Source organism: Staurois parvus, unplaced genomic scaffold (genome assembly GCF_062004578.1).
Source record: "Staurois parvus isolate SC_StPar_1 unplaced genomic scaffold, SC_StPar_1.0 ptg000652l, whole genome shotgun sequence".
NCBI lineage: Eukaryota > Metazoa > Chordata > Amphibia > Anura > Ranidae > Staurois > Staurois parvus.
The window spans coordinates 1,727,910-1,746,659 of NW_028318448.1; the positions used below are offsets into that span (position 1 = coordinate 1,727,910).

The 18,750-nt window shown below is 41.5% G+C and overlaps 1 protein-coding gene across 1 annotated transcript in view; it reads left to right on the forward strand.

Moving 5' to 3' along the window:
- COL21A1 (collagen type XXI alpha 1 chain) overlaps window positions 1-18,750 on the forward strand; it is a 276,488-nt gene that overhangs the window by 50,496 nt on the left and 207,242 nt on the right. Inside the window, exon 2 of the mRNA XM_089694136.1 lies at window positions 2,279-2,391. Within this exon, the coding sequence (XP_089550262.1) occupies window positions 2,301-2,391 (91 nt within the window). The 5' untranslated portion in view covers window positions 2,279-2,300. The remainder of the gene's footprint in view (window positions 1-2,278; window positions 2,392-18,750) is intronic.

Here is an 18,750-nt window from a genome sequence, read left to right on the forward strand (position 1 = left end):
AGTCCCCTCACTGTAAAAGAGTGGTTCACAAAAGTCATATCAACAATGTGCTATAGCTATGATGGGGGGGAAGGAGACGTTTTTACCTTTTTGCATAATTTTTCATTCTTCATACTGCTGATGTTGTGTAGTCTCTTTGCAGCTTGTTCCAGTTCACATTTACTACAGGGATTACAAGCCGCACATTTCCTAATTGTTGATGGCAGCAAAAGTTTTTTGCCCAGGCATATTTCACTGTTGTCACCATTTAAAACAGACCTTTCATGCTCTATTGAGAGCCCCTTCCCCCTCACAGCACAGAGTCATATTGCTTGCAAAGACAATTGAAAACAAAGACTTTTGATAAGAAAAAGAAAAACATGTACTTGGGCTCTGGCTCCCAATGCTTCTGGAAGGCACAGATGATGTTATGTGTCTCACAGCTGCCTCCTGAAACAACTTGGTATCACCCAGAAATATTCCTTTCAATGGACATGAGGTAGTTTTGAGGCACAGTGATGTCACCAGCACTCCCTAGAAGCATTGGAAGCAGCAGCTTTATTTTTAAATCAACTTTGCAAGTGATTTGACTTTGTGGGATTACCTTTTAATGGAGCCAACCTCCAATTATCATGGAAGGTTCACTTTCAATGGTGTCAACACTGAAATATGCCTGGGTTATGTGCAACAGCACAGCTGTATTTACTATTCCATAACAACATGTACTGCCTAAAGGCATCTTCCAAATGTATTGTAAAGAATTGGTGCTTTGTGCCATGTCGCCCTTGAAATAACATCTGCCTGCTATAATGTATTTTTACTTGCCTATTAACATTGAAAATAGCCAGAATTTTGTATCAAGATTCAGCTCTCATAGATATCAAATAATTTACTGGTAAGTTTGGGGTTTGCAGGATTCAAAACAACCCCTTCCTTATGAATCAAACCTGGGCAGATGCCTTCATCCCTAGACTAGTGGGACATGTCCTAGGAGTCAAAAAGCCAATGTTTCTAAATTGCAGTTATGTCAAACTTTTCACCTTTTTATTGTCAGTGGAAACATGTGTCTCTTGCTTTCTTTCCAACATTTTTTAATGTATTGGGCCTAGTGCACATTAATACTTATTTCCATTTACAGTGAAAGAAGACATATTTTCAATGCTTATCAATATAACACACTCACATTGTATTTCTCCAAAAATGTACAGCGTGTGGCTTATGCTTGTGTGCCACTTTATGCCAACATAAAATGCGGACCTGTCCTTAAAGTTGTATTTTTTTCTGCTGTATAAGAGGCTCATGTCTTTTGTTATTGCTGGCTATAAAAAAAAAAGTAGGTGTAAGTAAAAAAAAAACAACTGGAATGCGCAGCATTGTCCACACAGCTCTAGCTTAACAGTTTTCTACATTTTATCTGCATAATACTGTTTTATAGCCTGAACATCTGAAGATTTCTTGTAATAATAACAGGATTTATTACTTCAGACATTGAACATAACTTTGATCTGACACAGCTTGGCTGTAAAGTGCTGTGTGAAGTTTTGTTTCTTTTCCTTGAATTAAATTTATTGAATGTCCAAAACCAACACTAAATCAGTCATGATTATATCTGCAAGGTTTCTCTTTTTATAATATGGAAAAATTAAATTGTATAAAACATAAAATTTGGCATTTCACTAACAGTAAAATGAATTATGTGGACTGCAATATCAGAAGAAATTTTCCAAGAAAAATGGAACCCTCTTATTTGGAGTTATGTAAGTAGTGGTATAGACAGCTTCTGGATTCCGGAGATTAGCTCTAAATAACAGTTACACTAAGCAGATGGTCAGTGAAGTACGATGTTTTATATTAATTTTCTAACTTTAAAGTAAATCTGTTATGAAAGAATATGAATGTTGTCATTGTCTACCTTCTTTTCTAGAAAAGCTGCTTGCCTGATCTACACGCTTGTTCTAAATTGGTGAGGCAAAAGTTATAGCAGCCAGTCAAATAGCTTTTTCATGAACAATGGCAGTTCAATATTTTTATGGCAGATGTAATTTAAGTGTTATCAAACATTTGTAAAAGAATGACAACCGGAATTAATGTCATGAAAGTATCATGGTCATATTTATTAAATATTGTGAATTGTTTGGCAAAGGGAAAATTTCCAATTTTGCTGAATTTCCAATCATTTCTACCTACTAATACAGAATGCATTCAGCCTTACCTAAACACTTTTACTTATATTAGTTTATACTTATGTATCCATATATTTAGTGCACAATACTGAATCATGATATTTTTATTTCTTCAGGTTTGAATTTTCAGATTCATAGATGGCATGGATAGCTTACCAAATTTACACTGCTGTTATGTTACTACTTCAATACCATGTGTCTTCATCAGAAGATGGTGAAATACGATCAAGTAAGCAAAACACTGAACTATAGATTAAAATATATTAAATATTTTTATATATACATATTTCTTATATCTGGTTACAACAGTTTTGTGATTGGGGAATGGGGAGGATGGGGTAGCGTTTACTGGTGACTCAAACTGCATTGCTTTTAATGTTTTGCTCATTTTGATAATTTTCCAAACAATTCGACCTATTCATTAACTCCTTCCCACCAGCCACATGCATATATGCAGCCTCTCTGTGGGTCTTAACATACGCATATATGCGTACCCAAAGAAAAACAGAACTGTGCCACGAGTACATACAACGGACATTCCTGGTACAGTTACCAGTGGCTAATAAAAAGCTCCCGATCTATATTTCCAATTATGTGACCGCTGTGACAACCAATCATGGCAGTCACATGATCACAAACTTCGCCCTGGCTCCGGGCATCTAAAACCCCTTAAAGGACCAAGAGGCGTGGTGCAAAGGGGTTAAAGTCCAGTTTACAGAAGTCTGAGAGGTTCTCTAGTTCCAGTCTTTCCTGAAAATAGAAACATGAAAACCAGTAATAAAACATCCCAATGAAGGGAGGAATTCTAATCCAAAGGCCAGCTATCATAGACCTTGAAGCAAACATAGAAATTTTAACACAGTAAAATTATCTGTCACAAGCTTGTAATTTAATGATAGCTACTGTACACACAGTACTACATAATGTACTACTACTAATAATATGAAGAATAACAGATCCACTGCACAGAGGAGTTCAGTGACCATTTGGTGAACTGGGAAAGAATGCATAGAAGGGCGACTATAAAGAAAACACAGTCTAAAACTGTTCACTTTAGGTTTATTCTAAAAGATATGAGAACACCCCTTTTTAACTGGAAATTAAAAAAAATAAATAAATGTGTGTGTGAAAAACGTGCTATCCTTTAAATGTTTTTTAAATATGCATGTGCTTTCCACAGGAACAGGTTCTGGAAGATTTATTACATTGTTTCACAAAAGGGTTGGATGTGTATTGAAAAACACAAATCTAAGGAGTGCCTAATGCCATTTCAAGTTTTCAAGTATCTAAGAAATGTTTTCCCTGTAAAAGAAAATTGGATCACACTTAAAAAAATGTGTGTTCCAAGGATGCAATGAAGTAGATTTACTAAAACTGGAGAGTGCAAAATCTTGTGCAGCTGTGCATGGAAGCCAATCAGCTTCTTACTCCAGCCTGTACAATTAAAGGATAAGTTCACCTTTTAGACAAAAATAACACATGCACAAAATGTGCATTTATTGATTTTGTCTACTGGAGCCTGGAAAGCATTGCACCAGCGATCAATAGACCGCTGATGCCATGCAGATCTCTACAGACCTATCAGAATATCTGCCTGCCGTACAGGATGTACGAGCAAGCAGATATTCTGACAGGAAGCTTCAATGAACTACCAATGTGCTTGAAAACTACAAGCCTAGAAACGCCAAGGCTGTTGGGACTTGCAGTTCATTCACTCATGGAAGTCCGCAATTGAATGATGCAGCCATGTGGGCGGGGCCCTGCACAGCTGCGCTGTTTTCAAAACTGACAGATAGTACAGTGAGACCCTAAAATGGGTGGACTATGGAACACGTTCCCAAAGGTGAACTTATCCTTTAAGCTTAGACAAAAAAAACCCTGGAAGCTGATTGGTTTATATACATAAATGCACCAGATTTTGCACTCTCCAGTTTTAGTAAATCAACCCCAATGTGCGTATTGTTTGTTTTTTGTTTCTTTTTCATCTCTATGTTCACGTGTGTAACCATGTAAGTATGTAACTCAAGGAGATTAGTTACTTGTAACTTACAATTCAAAACTAACATAGACCAAATACGCCCAAACTAACATAGATTAAATAGAGATTAATAAATGTGATGTGTGTTACTCCAAACAATATGGTTTCATTTCAATGACAATAATGTAACAGTTGCAGTTTTCAGACTCTATACATTGACTACATTGTTTATGTATATACTGAAAACTTACATATTAATGTCATATATGTCTTTATTAGAGTCATGACATCATAAGAAGTTTTTTAAGGGTTCTTTTTGCTGTTGTCCTGTTAGAGCTGACCCTTGCAAGGTATGCTGGAATTTGCAGTTCCATTAGAGCTGGAGGCAAATTCTCCGAAACCAAATGTGTTCTTAAGATTTATTTATTTTATCCATTGATATATGACCTCAGTAGCATAGTTACCGGATCAGCTTACAGACATAAACCCAAGAGTCTAAACAATTACTTTAGTATAATTCAGAAGATAGCATTTACAGATGTTGCTTCAATGTGAAAAGAGGTGATATTCTTATGTTTCCCTTGTGAATTGGACACCTTCTGGTTTTTGAAGATTATATTTTAGGGCATTTCTTTTGTTTGGCTCAATGTGTTGGCAATGGCGTTTGATGTTTGAGATTACTTTTTTCCAGCTCAACTCTTTGTTGCACTTCTAGGGATTTATATTGTTAAATAAGTGTATTCTGGATAAAAGAAAGCTTCCACTGAATCACCATACAAAATCAATATGGAACATAGAGTTATACAGCATTTATGATATTACAGAGTGTCCCAGTACAAAATATTATTATAAAACTTAGAGAAGCCAGAGAAGAGCCTATCTAAACTAGAGGTTGACAATGTGCTAGATTTTAGATGCTTTATATTGCTTTTGAAGACTGAAATTTACATTTTTAAAAAACACTTCAGGTTGGACTAGCTGTAATGCTCAAATACTGTATATCATCAGCAAGGTAGAAGTAGTTTTGTTACCTGCTATTATTAGCACAATTATTTATGTTTTCAGTACTAGTAGTGCCAAATAAAAGAGTCACACAAAGCAATGACTGTTATTGGGGGACTTAACACTACTAGTACTATTATATTTAAGAGGTTTAGGTTTTCTGACCAGCCTTTTTATCCAAGTGTCTTATATTAAACAGGAGATGTTTACAGTACTATTTGTAAGGGAGCAAAGCAACAAAAGAAAAAACGGCTACCATGCTATTGAGTGAACTTTTGGGCATTTGTCATGCACACAGCTTCTTGTAAACCTATATACAGTATATAATCCTTTACACGTAACTAAACAAGAATAAACAATAAATAGTGAATTATAAATGGTAGTATACCATGCCTCCTAGGTAGAAAAAAGCATGAATGGTGACATGTCACCCCAAAAGTCCATGTGAGCTTGAACCTATTGGCCTGCAAGTATTTTGCCCACTGGTATCATTATTTTTAACCTGAGTAACATAAAACTGAATGTCTTCCACCCTAATGGTTAATACTCTGGCACATCAATAGGCAGAGTGGTATCCCCATACACAGATGACCATGAACTAGACTGCATGCCCTTCAGCATCATGATAATCCTTTGCAGATGGGGTGTAGGGTACTTTACAGCATCCACTTGGTGTTGGCTGGCACTGGGCTCATTTTCACCATGTATGCTCCAAGAAGATCTCTGTAATATCGGAGGGTTAAGCAAATTCAAAGGATAAGCACACTTGTTTTTTCTATTCTCTCCCTATTCTCTAGCGGACACTGGGTCATCAGGCATCAGGCTGAATAGCGGGCACCGATGGCATCAGGCTTGACAGCGGGCACCGAGGCATCAGGCTGGACAGCAGGCACCGGGTCATCTGGCAGGACAGTGGGCACCGGGTCATCTGGCAGGACAGCGGGCACTGGGTCATCTGGCAGAACAGCGGGCATTGGGTCATCTGGCAGGAGAGCAGGCATCGGGTCATCTGGCAGGACAGCGGGCACCAAGGCATCTGGCAGGAGAGCAGGCACCAAGGCATCTGGCAGGACAGCGGGCACCGGGTCATCTGGCAGGACAGCGGGCGTCAGGGCATCAGGCTGGACAGCGGGCGTCAAGGCATCAGGCTGGACAGCGGGTGTCAAGGCATCAGGCTGGGCAGCGGGCGTCAAGGCATCAGGCTGGACAGCGGGCGTCAAGGCATCAGGCTGGAGAGCAGGCGTCAAGGCATCAGGCTGGAGAGCAGGCGTCAGCTTATCAGGCGGGATAACAGAAGGCGGGTTCTCAGACAGCAGGCTGACTGGTTTGGATACTGGCAGGATGGTACTGGTTGCAAAGAATTTTTGCTTCTTCTTGGGTTTAGTTACTGAAGCACTGCAAGTAAATGCAGGGCTGTAAACGGAGGGAGCAGCTGAAGATAGAGAAGAGCTGGAGGATGGAACAGAGGAGGGAGCAGTTGCTACAGAGGACAGGATTAAAGGCTTGATAGGAGTAGCGAGTGGGAACAGGGTGCTGACATGTGGTTGATAGCAGGGCATACTGGGCCGTAACTGGGGGTGCAGTGGGGAAAGAAGGAAGAGAGCTTTGAGAAGATGAATGATTAAAAGCAGGACTGGATTTTTGCAAGCTGACTGAGGCTGGGTGTAACAAATCTGACCATGTCTGTAATACCGGTTGAACAAAGCTCAGCTTACACGTAGCCTGTCTGACCAAAGACTGCACTGCGTTTATACAATCCACAAGCACATGTGGTGGACATGCTGAATAATGATCAAGAAGCAATCTGGATCATCCTCCAACAACCATACAAGCGACTCTACTTGATCTGCACTGAATGGTGGAGAAAAGTCATCCCTGCTTTCAGGGGTACTGGACAGAGCCAACTCAGCACAAGCCTGGATCAATGGCTGCACCTCAGAAAACAACCTGCCCTGATCTACTAGGAAATGAGCAACTCGCATGCACTCTAGCAGCTGATCCCTGGCATACTCCTTCAGAATCTGATAGCCGTATTCTCTGTCTTCTATTACTAGCAGAGACAAATTCACAAGCTCCTCTGGATGCATCCTTCACAACAAGCCAAGATGGCTTCCCTGTGCAGCCACTTCTGGTCAGGACTGCCTTGGTGTTATTTCAGAGATCCGGGTATGACCAGAGATGTGTGGACTGACACAGGGAACAGCAGGCTTCAGAAATGATGAAATAATAATAAAATGTATTAGGAGCACAAATATACAAACGCACATGCAACCAAAAACCAAACCTCCAACTAATAATAGATATGTACAATTGTAGCCAGGGCTGGAGAGGTGGAGTGGTCAGGCAGGCCGGGTCAGGAACAATCGGGCAGACAAGGTACAAAAGGAGCAGGCAAGAGAATGGTCAGGAATAGCCTGGGTCGGTGCAGGCAGAGGTCTAGCAGGGTCAGAGTCAAGCAGGAGAGTCAAGCAGGCAGGATACCGGAAACAGGATCAGGACAACAGGGCACATGGGAAAACACCAAGGCACTGATGGCAGGCCTGGTGCTGCTTAAATATACCTCCTGCAGTCAGCCTCAGGTGATGGCTTGATTGCAGGAGTGAGATCCTGGCTGCTGAAAGCACCCGCTGGCAAGCACCGGTACTGTAGCCCACACGGCAGGTGAGCCCATTCCTGACAACTGTTTATTGTTTTCTTGGTTATACAGTACAAATAAAATACAAAGAAAACCCAGGGTCCAAAACCCAGCCTATCTATACAAAAATAACCTAACTATGACCCTCCATCCCTCCCTTCCTCCTCCCTCCCCCCGTGCAACCACCCTTTATTTTCAGACAATAACATAAATAGTACTAAAGAAAAAGGAGGGGAGAAGGGTGAGACTCTCAAGGGACCAACCAAAAGCATAATTTGGGGAAAAAAACTAAATTCATTGAAGAAAATTACAAATTGTACAAAACGCATATACTGGACCAGTTTGTGCTGGATTGTAACTGCATAGATTAGTAGATTGCATTCCATCTATTGGAAATTTTCTAGATGGATTCAGAGACCTTGGAACCTCAATGCGTTTCAGCTCTTAACAAGCCTTCATCAGGAGGTAGAAAAGTGGTCTAGAGCAAAAACACATATGGATAAACACCACATGTAAACTTAAATAAGGCCATTCATGTAACATAGGCTACTGTTACATACCCAAAAAGGGAGTACATAAGAAAGCACACAAAGAAAGATGCATGTCCTATATGGCAGTATTTTATACCATAACATAAACAGTCTGCTGTGGAGCAAAAGGAAAAAAAAAACACAATCACAGGATTATAGCCTATATAGGCCACAAGGTACCCTTCCAGCAGAAAATCATATGACCAGATTGTAACCCCAATAGGATCCTTCCTCAGAGAAGCAAGAACACAATCAAAAGTACATTACTCAGGGACATGAAAGTCACCTCAATTTATTCATGAGTAAATGGGAAAGTCTCATCCTGCAGTAGACGTGTTTGCCAACCAGCACTGCCAAACCTTATCAAATTTTTGTGTGCATTCCCTATGTAAATATGTGACCTGATACCATTAATAAATCTTTGCCCATATATAAGACCACATATTTACATAGGGAATGCCCACAGAAATTTGATAAGGTTTGGCAGTGCTGCCTTTTGCCTTCCAAAATGACCCAGATGGGGCTTCAGCCTATTTCCAATAGAGTAATATAGATTTGTGGGCATAAAACAAGGTAACGAACAAGAATGTCCTCTGTGCTTTATTTCCTCGACCAGCCCCAGGAGGAATACTGACATTGTTAACGGGACCTGTAAAAGCGTAAGCTACTGTATAGTGTGGGTGACTGCCAGCCAGAAATTCTGTATTATCGGACAGTGCCAAAAAATATGATCAAAGTCCACATGTGATGCCATACACCTCCAACACTCTGCTGAGGAAGTCCCATAAATCCTGGCTAACCTAGCCGGAGTATAATTATGGAAAAAAAAAAAATAAGCACAAAGGATGATATATACATTTAAGAGAAGTGTCCTTTGTGCGGCTGTCCTTGTATAATTTTTAAGTCCTCTGTCTCTCCAACCCTGCAGACATAATCTTTAGTGTACAACAGGGGTTAATTGGAGTGCTGGACCTGCCACAGGCACTCCTCAAGTGTGCTGACTATGGCTGCCTTTTCTGTTTCCCTCCTCCATTCAAAGAAGCTGTACTATAGCTTTCATGAATAAAAAGTGATCTATAAATGAAGGATGGGTGGATAAATGAAAGGTCCACCTCTTTCATTCAGAGAAGTGTACTATTGCATTCATTAATGAAAAGCAATCTATACATGATTGATGAAAGAAATGTCCACCTCCTCCATTCATAGAGTGCTTTTCATTCATGGAAGCTATAGCACAGTTTGTATGAGATGAGGAGGGGGTGGAAAGGGTGAGCATAGTTGGCAATCTTGATAAGTGCTTTTGACAGTTCCAGCGCTTGTATTCAACCCCCTCCCCTCGCCTTTCACAGTATGGGATGATTATGATTGCAAGGAGTAAGGGGGGGATGAGGACTTCAGATTCCAACTAGGACAGCCAGCACCAGCACAAAGGATGCTACTTAAATGTAAGTACCATCCCTTGTGCTGATTTTTATTTAGAAAATTGTATTAAATGTAAAGTGAATGAAGACCGCTCACATGTGGGTACCCCTCCTTAGGAATGAGAATATTACAGAATAGAAGCTGTACAGCAATGGGCAAACAGAACAGTAAACACCTCAGAGTTCTGGGGTTGTAAGTAGGTATTCCTTCACATGGTAAGGTGCCGTGTCAAGGTTAGGAGGCCTGCAGGCATCAAGAAAGCTAAAAGCTATGCTTCCTGGAGTTTCTGTCTGATTGCAGAGCTAAAATTCTGACTCAGCAAGGGGTCAAAATTCTGCAATGACTCTACTGCTTCACCACAGAGAGCAGCTGCTGGCAGGAGACAGGCTTTTCACTGGAGACAGACATAGGTTATGGCTGCATTAGAAAGAAAATGAACTATAAAACTTTGAACATCTCTTGTTTTGATGCGTCTGGATGTATTTAGGAATTAGATCATAAGAAGCTACAAGAATCCAATATTGCTCTTGCTATAATAAATCATTGTTGAGACTGTCTTTGGAGAAAAGTAGTTCCCCATAATAAATCCAATTACAGCATTTATCTTGTAACCAAATTAACAGAATGTACACTGGATTCCTATTAGCAGCTATGGGCAACACCTCCATAGTTTGTTAAATAGGCCAATTGGTTATCTTGCTTAAAAAGTGAAAGGAATATTCTAAATAGGACAACTATATGAGCTTTTGTGCCATTTACTAGCATTAGGGAAAAAAAGCTAAAATCTGTTTATTATAGACAACAAACTTCTGTCCCTTCAGTTTATACATTTGAGCTACTGTGTGTTCTGCATTTTTTTTTCATAGATTGTTAATTTAAAGAAGGGAGCAAGGAAGAAAATAAGGCTTTAACAGGAAGGGGTTGATTTACTAAAACTGGAGCATGCAAAATCTGTTGCATTTTTGCATAGGAACCAATCAGCTTCTAGGTCATGTTGTCAAAGCTTAATTGAACAAGCTTAAGTTAGAAGCTGATTGGCTACCATGCACAGCTGCACCAAATTTTGCACCCTCCAGTTTTAGAAAATGGACACCAATATGATACATTCAGGATGCAAAAGTTAGAAACATGTATTGCCATTGTACATCATCAATGCAATAAAAGTATGGTAAACTGTGTTAAATTATCCATAAAATAAACAGTCTTCAGTAATTAGATCTCCATGTTGAGCCTCTCTGTTTGTTGCATCTGGTCTTTATTTTCCTTGCCTGGTTTGGAGGAACAAATGTGGGTAAAAAAAAAAGAAATGGCAAAGAGAAGTGGAAGAAGAAAAGACAGACAGAAGGAAGAAGCGATAAAATGGCTCACCAGGTGTGAATGACACCAGGATAAGGATGTAGTCTGCTGTGTGGGTGTTTTCAGTTCAAAAGAACCATCTCAGCCAAAAACTCTATTTGGTTGCGTTGATGGCAGTGGTGTCTTTCATATAATGAATGAAACCTCATGGGGGGGGGGGGGGTAAAGGCGTTCAGTTCTCCAGGTTCCCAAAATGGTGTATGTAGGGTCTTTCCTCATGTCAGCCAAAGTAGGTCACCTGGAAGTTGAGTCAAAATGAGAGAGCCTGGCATGGGCAACTTGTGCTAGGCTTTGAAAATCAGGGTCAGACATACAAGTCGGGGATTGGCAAATATGGGGTAGAATGGTCACTGTGTGAGCAAAACATGAAGTGAGGAGGAGCTCATCAGGAATACTAAAATGATAGGACCAATAGTATGGTGGGTCTTAAAGGTCAAAGAGGAGTCTTATATGTGTCACAGAAGGATATATAGCAGGGTACTGGTAAATGCTTATTCTATTTCCACTCACTGTTTTTCGAGTTTTGATGTCTCCACTCTGCCCAAATTGACAGCTGTATAACATAGTGAGGTGTCTAGTAGTCCAAGCAAAGGATAGAAAGACAATGACAATGCCTTCAAAATGTATGGTAACCTGGGTACTTGATAATGTTACATCTCTAAAACCAGGAGTAGGCAACAGAGATCCACCTTTCCAAGTTTAATCAGATTGACTTCAGAATTATAGGGAAGTTTAAAGTGTAGACCTTGGATAGATCTCTTTGTATAAAAGTACCTTGGTACTTTATGGCACTCTGTGCCCAATTAAACAGGAAGTTGTGTTTAATGAGGGCAATTTCTCATCCAGGAATAGCAACAATAAAGGCCGTAGGTTTCTGAAAATGTATTTAAAAACTTAGGAGGGAGCTATAATTGTTGAGTTCAGTTATAAGTTTAGGTAGAATAACAGTTAGAATGGATATGAAGAACAAAACGATCGCTCACATAGGCCCCAAATTGTATGTTTTGTCATTATGGGTTATGCCTCTAACATCCAGATTGGTTCTGATCTTGTATAACAGGGGTTCAAACACCAGGAGGAATAACAAAAGAGCAGTGGACAAATGGAGAAAGGGTTAGATGGAATACCATTGACCAAATTATTTTTCTGCAACTGTAGATAAAATGCAACTAGAAAGTGTTTGGCTAAGTGTCTTTGAAATTGTTTTATAGTATGATCAGGGGTGGCTATCAGGCCCAGGCACTTTGTCTATTTTAGTGTTAGCTATTGTCCATTAAATATCCTTGTCATGACAGAAGATTCCATTCTGTGTTAGTTTAGGAAGATTAGAAGAAACAATGTAAGAACAGACACATTCTAGCCTGAGCATCTTGGATAGGCTTCAGGTAGATTATAAAGGGACTTATAGTAGTTGCTGAAGACTCAGGAGATCATCTAACATGCACAACATGTCATAAAACAGTTTAATTTCCTAAAACAGTTTAGCATAAAGGTTAGAGAAGTGGCTTGAAATTGGAAAATTTCCACATAGGGGATGCAAAGCAACTTTTGTACTATATTCTTGGGACATACAAACTAGTAAATGTGGGCATATGTATGGTACCAAGTCCCACAGCAGGTTGAAGTAGATTTCCTGGCTTGTGATTGCTAGGTGACAACTGCCAGGTTAATGGGAGGGCAAGGAAACCACATGTTTATGTTGTTACAGTATTTCTGTGGGAAAGTAAGAACCAGGTTAGGAGAAGAAGCTATAATGCAGTCAGTATACCAGAAGGTCATAGTGCCATCTGGCCTACAGTAACTAGAAGACGTTGGTCGGGTAGAACTTTGATGAAGAATCCCCCCAACACAAGATGAGTGTCCATGTCTTGGCATTAAGGGAAGGGTTGCATAGTCCCAAATGGAAGGGCTGGAGTCTGCTGATTTTACCCAACAAGAATGAAAAGGGTCTGTCTGTGTGCATTTCTCAGGACCAAATTGGTTATCTGAGTCTGTCATGCCTGTGATGCAAAAGGAAAGTAGAATGGATTGTGCTAGCTTTTCCTCCTAAGTCTCCAGATTTACTGGTCCACCAGTGCTCCACTACTGTTAGAACACCTGGAACATAACCTGTGGATGTTTGAGGTCTGATAGATTGTTTTGGAGAGTCTGTGGTGTTTAAAGGTGTTTTGTGCCTGTTTAGAACCACAATAACCTCCACATCTAGAAATGTGAATAGTGAGGGTAGCTGGAATGGTATGAAAAGAGATCGATCTGCCTGCCTTTTTCAGTTGTAAGCATAGCACTACCCCCTTAGGGGTTGCTGATGAACTGGGTCCCTCTATAGTCCCGCACAGCCAGGCAATCTGAATTCTACACACAAGCTTGCATTCAGAGTCAGGAATCAGTCCTTGGGTTTTGTTTTGTTGTTTGTTGAGGGGATTTAGAACTGGGATAGGGTAAGGTGGGTATAGGTTTCCCAAGAGAGCTGACAACTGAGGACAACCTTCCTGAAATTGCTCACAAGCTTCTCTTCTGCAATACAGTCTCTGTTGGAGAGCTAACCAGCATCTCCCTGCTGTACCATTCCAGACCCTAGATTAAATGCTTCTCTTCATCCACCAATCTGGAGATTTTCTTGAGCAGGGAATCTATCTCCTGTTCCTTTAACCACTTGCCTACTGGGCACTTTCAGCGCTGTCGAACTTTGAATGATAATTGCGCAGTCATACAACACCGTACCCATATGAAATTGTAATAATTTTTTTCCACACAAATAGAGCTTTCTTTTGGAGGTATTTACTCGCCACTGGGTGTTTTATTTTTTGTTCTATGAACAAAAAAATAGCAAACAATTTGAAAAAAAAGTTTTTCTTTGTTTCTATTATAAAATTTTGCAAACAGGTAATTTTTCTCCTTCACTGATGTGCATTGATGAGGCTGCACTGATAGGCATCACTGATGGGCACTGATAGGTGGCACTGATGAGGTGGCATGGATAGGCAGCACTGATGAGCAGGCACTGATGAGGCTGCACTGATATGCAACAATGATGGGCACTGATAGGTGGCACTGATGGGCACTGATAGGAGGCACTGATAGGTGGCACTGATAGGCGGCACTGATGAGGTGGCACTAATTATGCTGCACTGATATGCAACAATGATGAGCACTGTTAGGTGACACTGCTGGGCAACACTGATGGGTGGCATTGATGGGGGGGCACTGCTGGGCACAGGTGGATGGCACCACTAGGCACTGATGGGCACAGCTGGGTGGCTCTGATGGGCACTGATGGGCACATGTGGGTGGCACTGCTGGGTACTTGTGGGCGGTACTGCTGGGCACAGGTGGGCAGTGTAAGGAATTCCCCCTTTCCTGGAATCCTTATATTCTTATTTCTATATTTTCTTTGTGCTGCGCAGCGTCTAGGTGTGGCACGGGCTCAATCGCGATCGGGCAATCAACATAACCAACACTCAAGTAGGATACAGGAAGATTGCAAAGTTTATTACGTACACAACAGTTTATAAAGGTAAAAACCACAAACCCAAATTATCCAATAGTAAGACAAACTCAAATTATCCAATAGGAAAGCTTAACTTCTACCCAGATACTAGACAAGGTGCACCTTTTACTTAAACTGTTAAAATGTTAACCTCAGTCAGTACATCCTGCCATTTTTGGCTGTGTTCCCAGATCTCTTATCTGAACATCTATCTATGTTTTGTACGATATTTTGCAGACACCTGCAGTCTAGCGTTCTTCCTGTAACATTTTGTGGTTGTACTTGTTACATACATATACATATTAAAATTTTCCATATAAGCTCGAACATAATGCTGGCATTTCTTATAACCTTTACTTAAGACATAATTATTTCATCTATTTAAAGCATCACTCTAACTCTTGTCACAATGCAAGCATAATGAATTCAAAATGGTATACCTGAATCAATAGCCCTAGCTCATATTTCCCCACAGGCAGCACTGGTGGGTGGCACTGCTGGGCACTGATCATCAGTGCCGTGATGATCAATGCCAATCCATCCTCTGACAATTGCCAGTCATCGGCAATATTTTTTTCATGCTGTGACAGCATGAGGAAAGTGCAACCGATAACCGGCAATTGCATTTACCCGGTGATCTGCTGTGTCATTGTACACAGCTGATCACGTGGTAAAAGGCCACTGCGATGGCCTTTTACCACATCACGCGATCAGCTGTGTCTGTAGGACACAGCGATCATGGAGATCGCTGGGTGCACGCTCACAGGGACACACGGGAGGGCGTGCTCAGGGAGGGCATCATATGACGCCCTCCCAGAAGTGGATAACCGCGCTGCAGCCATCATTCAGCTATAGCATGGTTGGCAAGTGGTTAGATGGGTGAACAGTCACTAATAGGGAGCTAATCTGGTTCCCACCAGAGTGTTCCTTCCCGTATCCACCCAGGGGGAGGCTGCTGCTACCAGGCCTATAAGCTGGGCTGCTCCTTCCCTGCCATTCAGGTGTTCCTCGCTCAGGGGGCCAGTGAGCTCCAAGTTTTCCTCCTTTCCAGCTCCAGGCTTGCAGGCAGGTCCAATCCCACAAGGCCTCCTGGCAGCCTCCTTCCTCAGCTTCACATCTTTCTCCGACTCTCTAAACCTCTCCCACCACACTCCTGCTACTGAATAGGCGCTAACACTTTTAAAGAAGTCCCAGACTCCTACCAAGACTTCTGTTGGGGATTGGCTAAGGTCCCTCAAGAGAGCAGCCAGTCAATCCTCAGATCCACCCACTGCCTCCAAGGTCTTCCTCCAAAAGCCTCAGAGCAGGGGGAAATTCCAGAAGGGCGAACCAATCTCTTAGCCCTGACCACAATTTGACCCCTCTGGCTATCACACCTGAGCTGCTAACAGCTCCTGTCTAACCATTAAGACCTAGCTTCCCCTAGCTAAACTAGGAGGGTGCTACATAAGTGAAATGGTGTCCCCATTTATAGATCACTCCTTTTGATCACACATAGCTGAGTCAAGGTCTAAGAACATTGAGTTTCTGTAGTGTGGAGTGAGCCAGGTCAAGGAGCACATGAAGAGATGCTTTATAAAAGTAATTTGTGCCTTATAGCCTACCCTGGCACATAATATCTCTTGGATGGTCTGATGAGGGTGGGTATAAGCCCACTATGCAGTGAATCTTATCTATCTCTAGTGGGCTAGTTCAGCAGGGGAGTCACGATTGTTGTGACTGTGTCTTTCAAGTTAGAGCTGTTGTTGTCTACTGATCCCTACATTATTGTGTTTCTGATTTTCCCTATCCTTCATTTGTAAGTATATTTATTCAGTCCTCTGGATATAAAAGTCATGTACAGACTCAAAAGCAAAGAGGACTCCTGGGACTAATGGAGAGGAGAGTTACCTGGAACTTCAGCTGGGTCACCTTCTATCTGGCCACTTTGATTTTTTCAGCCCTCCCCCATGTGGGCTGCAAATTCCTGTTTTGTGAGGCTTTCAATCCCAATGGGTATGACACAGAAAGGGAAGAGGGTGGTATGGTGGAATCAAGAGGGGAAGCCAGTAACTGTGTGATAGCCGTTTCCTGGTCATCTGTATGTGTAGCAGTCCAGCGCTGCCTGTATATTTGAGTCCACCAAGGCAGTTAGTCCCTACAGCCAGAACAGTAAAGAGACATTGCAAAGCTGACATTTGGAGACCGTGGGGGTTTCCAGTCTCCTCCACTTCTTGGTGGGTGGCATTTCCGATGCTATTTGGTTGTAAAAAGCTGGCTGAAATCCCATGTGTGTAATATGTAACATAAATTCTCTGCAAGGGAACAAATAACAATTGTTCTCTATGTGCCCTGTTCACACCACAATGGTGATTTTACGTCAGTTTTTTTTCTTTCTTTCATAACTTAATGACAAGGCAAATATCTACATTGTTCAACTATCCCTTGGTTATTAATTCCACAAAGCAGCATATTTACTGTAACTCTGAAAATTTTATAATTCAAAACTATGGTGCTGTAATAGTGGTGTCAAGGATAAAAATAGGAGAGAGATGTCAAGCCCAAAAATCCATATTTATTCACAAACTCTAAGCTGATTATTAAAAAGCAGTCTTCATTTACCAAGTTCCCCTGGATTAAAATAAATAAATCTATACATAGCATGCCTCTTTCTGTATCAGCCCTTTACTCTGCCTCCAACAGTCATTTACATCCCATAGGATGACCCTGTGTGATGAGGGCTAAAATGATTTAAAATGTTTCGGAAATACACACATATTTCCCTCTATCCTGGTAACAAATCACAGATAGCAAAAGCTTTTCCAAAACACTATAATGGTGTAAACAACACTTCACAAACATTGTTCAAAATCATTTACAAAATCATGCTTCATGACAGGAGGAATGTTGAAAAGGTCATTGAAGGTCATTGAAGGCCTACTGTAGTTTTATAAAGTTCAGTGCTGTTTACTTGTTACCTTGACCAGACTGAGAAATTAGGCCAGGGAACAGTAAAGTTTGAGAATCTTAACTGTCATTAAATAAAGCAAACTCTTACAGGAATCTGGGAGCGTGGACGTTTTGGGCTGGTTCCCATGAATTCTCCTCTGGACCATAGCCCTTCCATTTAATCAGGTATTGCACCCGACCTCCTCTCCTCCTGCAATCCAAAATTGCCTCCACCTCAAACTCTTCTTTTTCATCAATTTCCAAGGCTACCGGAGGTCTTGATCTTCGATCTGGGAAGGATCTGGAGTTACAGGTTTCAACAGGGACATGTGAAATACTGGGTGTATCTGAAAAGATCCAGGCAGTGCCAATTCAAATGTTACTTCATTGATCTGTCGTTTCACCGGAAAAGGGCCTATGAACTTGGGTGCTAACTTCTTTGATGGACAAGCCATCTTCAGATCTCCTGGGTGAATGACCAATTCCCCCTTTCTCCTTTTATCAAATGCTCTTTTGTTATCCTACTGAGCCTTTGTTACCGCTTCCCGTAGCAATTTGTTGTTAGATGTGAAGAAGTTTAACACATCTTGAGCTGCCGGCACTGAGTTTTCTGGAATCAGATCCGGAAGGAAATTGGGATGGAACCCATAGTTGGCGTAGAAAGGCGACTGCTTGGTGGCGGAATGGTTTGCATTATTATAGGCGAACTCTGCTAGGGGCAGGAGTGCCAGCCAATTGTCCTGAAGGAAAGAGGTATAGCACCTGAGGTACTGTTCCAGCGTCTGGTTAGTCCGCTCCGTCTGCCCGTTCGTCTGCGGGTGGTATGCCGAGGAAAATGACAGCTTAATCTCCAGCATTTCGCACAGGGCTCTCCAAAATTTTGACGTGAATTGAACTCCCCGATCTGATACGATGTTCCTAGGAACTCCATGGAGCCTTACGACTTCTTTGATGAAGAGCTGTGTGGTCTCGGGAGCGGAGGGTATGTTCCTAAGCGGCAGAAAGTGAGCCATCTTGGATAACTACCACGAAGATTGTGGTGTGGCTCTGAGAGGGCGGTAGTTCCACAATGAAGTCTATAGACACCATACTCCACAGTCTGTCAGGTACCGGCAAGGGCCATAGTAGACCCCAAGCTTTACTCCGTGTAGGCTTATTTCTGTTACAGATGGCACAGGTTTTGACATAAGTTTCGCAGTCCTTGGCCATACTTGGCCACCAAAATGTGCGCTGGGTCAGCTCTAACCTCT